General features: G+C 51.7%; 1 protein-coding gene across 1 annotated transcript in view; it reads right to left on the bottom strand.

Moving 5' to 3' along the window:
* The window catches only part of PLXNA1 (plexin A1), a gene marked incomplete at its 5' end in the record, with an annotated part of 32,139 nt that overhangs the window by 4,338 nt on the left and 19,718 nt on the right, over positions 1-8,083 (bottom strand). The window contains 6 exons of the mRNA XM_008950015.1: positions 2,806-3,018; positions 4,650-4,819; positions 5,729-5,919; positions 6,632-6,728; positions 7,191-7,294; positions 7,799-7,958. Of these exons, the coding sequence (XP_008948263.1) occupies positions 2,806-3,018; positions 4,650-4,819; positions 5,729-5,919; positions 6,632-6,728; positions 7,191-7,294; positions 7,799-7,958 (935 nt within the window). The remainder of the gene's footprint in view (positions 1-2,805; positions 3,019-4,649; positions 4,820-5,728; positions 5,920-6,631; positions 6,729-7,190; positions 7,295-7,798; positions 7,959-8,083) is intronic.

Genomic DNA, 8,083 nt, shown 5'->3' with positions numbered 1-8,083 from the left:
CATTCCTGCCTTCCTTGTGCTTCTCTGATAGTTGTTACCAGCAGGATTCTACTTTACATTTCCTAGGACACCTTAAGATCTGGAGTCCTATCCCATAGCTGCTTCACTCAGCAAGTATAAGGAAACTCAGAAACAGCTTATATGGGCCAGGATAGTAGTGAAAAAAAAAAACAGAATACCCAGCAGGATATTCATCAAAACCCAAGGAGATCAACACCACAGCATTCCACTGCACCAGGAGGGTTACACCAAGTGGTGCACCAGTGGACTGACCACTGAGGTCCTTTTGGAATCCAGGGTTCTGTCCATGGGCCTGTATTAAAAAAGAAACCCTACCCACAGCAAACAAGCCCTGGCTGCTCCCATCACCTGGAAATGCAGAGTGCCAGTCGCTCCCAGGTTTGCTTTTCTCCTCATGACTCTTCACTCAGTGAAGTTTCTGGTACAGTGATTAGCATCATTAGCATCATCAGCTGAACGCTGAGACGGAACATGGCTGAAGCACTTGGATAGGAGCAGATGGCAGCAAGACCACTTGAGGAGATGAATATGAAGACCTACTCCATCCCACAGCTCTGAACTCAGCTAGTGATAAAATACTTGGGCAGTTTTTACAAGGAGGCTCATTCACACCCAGAAAATTATTCAAGAGATTTCCTGGATGCTGCCAAGAGAGCAGCAGTCTGAGGTGAGGACCTCTGACTAAAGCAGGCACCAAGAGATCTGCTGTGCCACTAGAGAGATTACCCCCACAGCGATGCCTCCTGAAGCTGACATTACTTCTACCTGTGCTAAGGAATATTAGGGACAATATGCCCAACTTTTTCAGTTCCGGTCAGATTTGATTAGCAAAGAAAACCCATAGAGATCCTCCTGGCTACCCTTTAACCCCACAGCTGAAGGCTCCTGTGGCGAGGAACTCATGGGAGATGAACATACAGGGGAGACCTACTGAAGAAAGCTTTTGTGGCTGCCACAACAAGATGCTCAGGTAACGTGCTGCAGTTTTAGGTTCCAGGTTTTATCATGACACATAGGATGGCAGGAAACCACCATTCTCCAATACAAGTGTCCATGGCTTGCATGGACCAAGATCCTAGTCACACCTTCCATTTCCAGAGGACACCTACCACAGCCATGACTCTGGAAGCAGTCCCCCTTGGCTTCCCCAGGCTCTCCACGTTCCAAACCCTTTACCATGCCATTCCTGCCTCAGACTGGCAGGATGCCCTTTTTTCAGCTGGTGCCTGAGCCACAACAGCAAACAGACCTGCTTGGGACTAGCAGTCCCCACCGGCCAGCCCTGAGTGGCTCCCATCCACAGTCACACCCTGCCCAGGGCAGCTCTGCCCCCTGCTCAGCTGCCCCTGGTACTGCCCTGGTGGTGAGCAATGGCAGGAACATCTCTCACAGATGAGACCTCCACCTCCTCTCCAGGGACACAGCACGTCTAGACCAATGTTTAACTCCAAAATGGTTTTATACCTGTATTTCTCCAGGCACATGCAGAGCTGAATATTTTTGTCACAGAGATGGCAAGGTCAGAGAAATTCACCTTATGAAGTTTGTGATGGTCCTGCGGGACCCCACTCCAAAGCCTTCTCCAGCCCCTCACAAAGAACTTCCTCCTATTACAATGCAGCTCATCTCTCACCTCAGCCATCATATTTCAGGGGCACCTTTTCTTCTAATCCAAGCCCTATCTTCCTCAGGGGAAGAAGCTGGTCTTCTCACCTGCCTGCAAAGCACCCGGCATGCCAATGGTGTGGCAAAAATAACTGTACAAGTGAGTATCCAAAGGATTATTCAGGCTACAAAGTCACTTGCTTGGCAACTAGAGAATATGATACTTAATGTTGCCTGGACACCTTTCATTTAGTTCATTCTGTATCTGGTCTAGATGCTGAAAAAGGGAAAGGTCTTCAGTTAAAAAAAAAAAAAACAAAAACCAAAAACACATGATCAGACTATCATGCCCAGAATATCAGCACAAGGAGAAAGTTCCATCAGCAACCTGAAATCTGCCACTTTTCAAGCTTGATGAAGACCCACTTCACAAGACAGCAACATTTTAACAGTAGTTCTATTTGGAGAGCTTTGGAGGACACCTCCTAGGTGTCTCTCCCAAAAGGATAAAGCTAAACACAGCATTATGCCTAAGCACATCAATTTGCAATCAGCAGCATTCAAACTCTGAACTTTTAGCAGTGCATTAATTCAGAGGGACAGAAGGATGTCTCTCATCAGCTAACAGTGAAGGTGGAGGGTGTCAGGAGGGGTCAGAGGACTTGCTCCTCTCCCAGCTCCTTGGCACAGCGACAGCAGCCTGAGCACTGCCTCAAAGCATGTGATCTTATCAGGATCCCAGGCAAGACATACTGATGGATGAGAGCAGGGAAATGGTAATTTTCAACCATTTCAGCAAAATCTGCATGTATCATCCTGGTACAAAAAAAGTCACTTCTCTAGTCTGAGGCTGACTTCTCCCTGCTTGTCAGAAGCAATCAAGGAGCCTTAGCAATTCCCTAGCACAGACCCAAGTTTTTACAACAGAAAACCTAAAACTGGATGTGGGCTTTAGCACCCCTTTAAGCAAGTCACAAACAGTCTTAGAAACTCATTCCAGGAGACAATCACGAGAGAGCATCATCTCCCAAACAAGAGGATTACCTTTTGCAAGCGCTGGTGCCATCCTTCTTCAGACAGCTGCCAAGGAGTCCTCCCAATGACCCAAGTCCCCACAGCCACATACATCCACTGTAAGTCCTCCAGGTGAAGCAATGAGCTATTGCCAAGTCTACTCACCTTTCTACCCAGCTCTTGTAGTTGGGGATGTCCTTGGCGTACAGTAGTTTGTTGGAGGGAGAGTCTTTTCCTAGCTTGTGCTCAGAAGTTGAGCAAGAGTCCATGAAAGTCTGAGCCACCACGGATAGGCAGGCATCAGTAATACTGTTCTTGTGAATGTCGAACACAAACTGGGGGTTCTTAATCACATTCACCCAAAAACGTAGAGGTAGACTGAGGGATGAAGGAAACAGGAGTCAGCACCTGAACCAAGCCCTGCAGGGCAGCTGGCACACCCATGCACCTCCAGTTGTGGAGAAGGAAATCCCCATGACCCAGAGTTGGGCAAGATGCTTTTCCCAGCAACCCAGAGATGCCAACACTCTGGATTAAATGGCTGTTCCCTCTGCCCACCCCTACACGGCCACATGGAGAAATTCCTCAGCCCTGCCAACATCTCCAAAGGCAGACCAGGGCAGCAGAGATCTGCAGTGAATCCACTCACTCTGGAGAGCCCTTGCCAAGCCCATGGGTCACACCAGGCACGTCCCCCTCTCTCACATCAATAATCCCTTTGAAGGCGCTGTGTGGCACTTCACACATCCCTGGTGTTGGAGCAGGGAGTTAACTGGACTCCTCAAGGGACTCATTAGCACATTTACCACCAGAGGAGAATTTAGGCAGCCTTAGATGTTGGAAATAAAGCTCTCAGCTGTAGAGGCAGCAGGTCTCCTGGCCAGCCACAGACTGGATGTTTGCTGCATACTGACACACGTGCCACCCTCCACGGCTCTTCTTCCCAATCCTGCTGCTCCTGTCCTCTCCCAGGAGCACCTCCGGGCCTCCCCCCACCAGAAAGTCTCTCTGCTCTGCCACCCTTCAGCACCAACACCTAGCGACTGCTTTTATCTTAGACAAAACACACCTCGTTCCCCAGGACTTTCCTAATGAGGGGACCGGGTGCGTGTACATATTTCATTTGTGAGGGGAACGGCCTCAAGAAATTAGCTCCACACATCGAATTAGCGCCCAGAGATAAGCACAGGCATTAGTATGCAGGAGCCTGCACGCCCAGCCCCTGCGGAGCGGGGCTTTTTTTTCCTCCCTTGCCTCTCGCTTCTTCTTTTAACATAGAAAGCCAAGTTATAAATCAGTTCCAACCGCTTCCGCGCTCCCCCATCTCCATTTAAAAATGTTTCTTTTCCTGCCCTGCTAATTGCCAACAGTTACTGAACTACACAAAAGCAATTTGGCTGCCATTTAACAAATGCCAGACACCGGAATGTACGTACCCGTCTCGAGTAACGGCAAGATCAGAGAGATGGAATCAGTGAGGCAACAGAAAAGCAAACTGCCGAGGGGGGTGTGGGGCAGGAGCCAAGGGCAGCTTGAGCCCCGGCCCGAGCACAGGCTGGCTTTGCGGGCGGGCCCAGCAAGGGTGCACACGTGGCTGCATGCTGGCTTTGCTAGGGCACGCTCGGCTGAGCCACGGGACCGAGCACAGAAACACCTTCAGGATGGCCGGGATGAGAATTGGGGCTGGCATCTCTGGAGGAGCCCTGAGGATTTGCCAGGGGATGAGATGGGAACAGAGCTGCCGAGGTCTTCGGCCTCCAGCCGTCAGGGGGAGCGTGGTGCCTGGGGTTCGGGGATGGAAGGGCTCAGGGAGCACTGCATTCCTGGGATGTTTGCTGCTGCAGGAAGGCATGCAAGGGATTTACCCACACCCGAAATACAGCGATATGGGCCTCTCTTGTCCTGGATCATTTCCAGGGACATATTTCTGCTCCCTGTGGGAGGGGTTGGAAGTATTGCTAGTTGTGATATCATTCGCCCCCGCCCCGTCCCACTGCTCCCTCCATTACCAGTTACTCTTCCAGGTGTGCCTGACATCGTAGTCATTGATCTGGTGCTTGTCAGCTTGTTCATCCAGGAAATCAAACATGTATTTGATGGCGAGGGGCAGCGCGCTCCCACGATGGGCTGTGCTGAAGATGGTCTCAAAAAGGTCATCCACAAATTTCTGCAGGGTGCCCTGAGGAGGAGAGAGAAGGGTGGCTCAGCAACACCCAGCACCAGCAGAGAGATAACCCTCTAACTAAAGAATGGCCTTTAAACCTATTTCACTTGTATTCCTACCACCTGGAAGAGAAGCACAGTAGAGTCTGTGTAACTCTACTGGTTCTCAGTGGTTTATACTGGGAAACAAGACACTGCAGGGATGAGATATCTCCACGGCACCATCTGGCACACTAAAAGCATACAAATAAAACTACCACACAGAGCAAAACCCAAGCTAATGTGAGTCATATCACAGTCTTTTTTGGTTCCCATTAAGGTACCTGAGACCTGATGACAGACACTGCTGAACAAACCCTTGTCCCACAAGGCAAGGAGCCAAGTCACAGGGGAGCTGCCTGAGCTCAGTCTCCACAATCCTGAGGCAGCAGCTTCAGCACAGCTCTCCAGTCCTCTCCAGGGACACCTCAGACACACAGCACCCGCTTGGCACGAGAGAAGGTTTTGTATGTGCTGAGGGAAGGGGAGCCCACTGTGACGCCAGATGCCCCAGGTAATTACCCTTCCCACATCACTGATTTTGCAGCTTTAGCCCTAACACCACCCAAGGGGATGAGGCACCTGCCCCAGGGCTTCTCTGCTTTACAGTCCAGCAGCTGCTCAAGAATACAGGGAAGAGTAAAAATGTCAAAGGGTGCAAAAAAGCAAATAGGAAAATCCACCCAAGAGATATTCACTGAGAGTTTTGACACACAAAAAACTTCACCTCCAATTCAGGAAGGAGACCAAGAGAGCAGGTCCTCCTGTGCTGAAGCAGAAGACTAACAAAAAAGCAGTGGTCACCACTTTTGGACAACCCAAATCGCTACGCTTCACCACTCAGATCTAAAAAGCCAGGTGGCAGCTCTGTGTCTCTGGGCCATACCTTGGTGGCTAACAGGCGGGTCAGGTAGATTTCAGAGACCATCTTGCTGCCCCGGTCGCCCTCCCGCTGGTCCATGTGGTCGTGGTTTTTCACCAGGTGCCAGAGCTTGGTGCCGCTCTCCAGGTCGGGGGTGATCATGGGGGTCCTCGAGCGCAGGCTGTCGGGGCTGCTGGCTGTCCTCAGCATGCTCTCTGCAAGCACCAAGCAGAGGGGTACACTCACACCCTGCCCACCTCTGCCTCCACACCAGCCCCTCCATCCTCCAACCCCCTTCCCTCCACCATGGCTTCAGGGCACATCTCAGTGTGAAGCTGGAGCTTTGGGATTCAGCCTCGGCCATCACCATGGATTGGGAGCTCTGCTGGGCCCAGCCTCTCAGCCTGCCAGGCAATGGGCAAGCCTGGCTGAGGTACAGGAGCCAGAACCATCACGGAAGGGTTTCTGCAGAGGTCTATCCTGCTCCCAGCATGCAGGTGCCAGGATCACAGATGCCTCCTGTGTCAGTCTGAGCCGACCACACTATTCCCTTCCAAACCAAGGCTAAAGTACACTTGCCAGCACATCCACTGGAGTCCTCAACTCTGCTCGTTTAAGTGCAAAGTGCCTTTGTGCCATTTTAATTAGATTTCAGGGGAATAAAAGGGAGGGGATCCCTTAGCAGCAGCAATGTCACACGTGTCTTTCTCCCCTGAGTCTGACACGTTGCAAAGAGAGATAGCTCCGAGGGCATCAGCTCCCTCTGCAACACCAAAATAAATAGCACGGTGCAGGAGAGCTGGGGCTTTGGAGGACCTTGTTCACATGAACCACAGTTACAATCACCTGCCCTGTGCCTTGGTCTGCAAGCCCAGCCCAGTGTTGCCTCCTCTGCCAGAACAGTGGAGGACGCCGCTGTGCGCTCACCGTATCTGCTGAGGGATTTGGTGAAGGTGGAGGAGTTGGAAATGTTGTATGCTGAGTTCTGCTTGGGCACCAGGGCTACCGAGGAGCCGTCTGTCACCTGGGGGCAGAGAAGGTGTGAGCAGGCTGCAACACCAGAGAGGCACAGGAGGAACAGCCCCAATCAAGGAGAAACCAGCCTGGGTGGGATGAAGCTTCACTGCACCCCATCCCAGGGACACCCATCTCCAGCAAAGGAGACCTACTTATCTATCTCTGCTACAGCTCAGGGGAAGGGAACAGGAACACAACAAACATTTTGGCATAAAGATGCAAAGTAAGGTCAGAGCAGGAAACAGGCTCTATGAGTCCTGGAGATGCCCCATTTAGTGCTTCAGTGGAAGGACCATAAACATGGGGCCCAGGCAGGACAGTGACTGCAGACCTCCTGGCCATGCTCCTGCATTGGCTCATGGTCTGAAGAGCTGAGCCCAGGCCCTGAGGAAGCTGAGGAGGGAGAAGAGATGCCCGAGCTCAAAGCAGCTGGTGACAGCTCAGTGCTCTCCACCACGGACAGCCTTACCTGGTAGTGGGCCAGGGTGTTTAGCCTCTTCCAGTCATTGTCGATCTTCGTGGTGACATCTTCGTCCTGCAGTATGATCCGGGCCATCCTGCCCTGCCGCCACTCTGGTCCAGCAGGAGAAGGACTCTAGTTAGTCAGGGCCTTGGAGCACAAAGCCAAGGCAAGCGTAGGAGCACAGTCTGGGCATCAACAAAAGAGCCCTCCCACCACCTTTTGAAGGCCAGGACGGATGACTATCAATATGGTGTTGGGCAAAAGCTGTTTCTAAGGACCCAAGAAAAGACAGCATCTATTTGACTCTAGCACCCATTTCCTCTGCTCTTCTACTCATCATTCTCCTGCACCTCCTTTAAGAGCAGGACTATTAACACTGTTCCAAACTATTGCTGACCCCCTTGCACCTCAGCCAACCCAAGCCTGCAATCCAGAAGTCCCCACACACAGTCAGTGCCACCAGCACAGCAGGAGTAGACTGGACGAGCACAAATGCTCTGGCCCAGCCAGGTCTCCTCTCCTGTGGAAGATGCAGAATGTCCTGCCTTGAAGAGCACTTCTGTTATTCATCACATCCCTGCTCCCCACAGGCAAGTGCTTGGCCTCTCTCTTACCCAGGTCCATGTCTCCAGCTTTGGGTCGCTGGGAATAGGGCACCCCCTTGTAGACAGCATCCAGCAGCTTCTCCTTCACCTGTGTGATGGTGTCACAGTTCAACACCTTGACGGGGATCTCAGGGGCGTTCTCATTCTCAGGGTTCACGCAGTTGAGGGTCTGCACAGCACAGGAGGACAGAAAGACCTGAGTGAGAGGTTGTGACACACTGGCTGCAAAGGCAGGTCCAAGGACACGAGGCTACAGCCATCTACAGGCCATGTCTTCTCACATCCTGTGCTGCT

Source organism: Merops nubicus, unplaced genomic scaffold (genome assembly GCF_000691845.1).
Source record: "Merops nubicus isolate BGI_N331 unplaced genomic scaffold, ASM69184v1 scaffold34330, whole genome shotgun sequence".
In the NCBI taxonomy this organism is placed as follows: Eukaryota; Metazoa; Chordata; class Aves; order Coraciiformes; family Meropidae; genus Merops; species Merops nubicus.
Note: the sequence above shows the minus strand (reverse complement) of the source record. Positions and strands in the feature narration are given on the sequence as shown.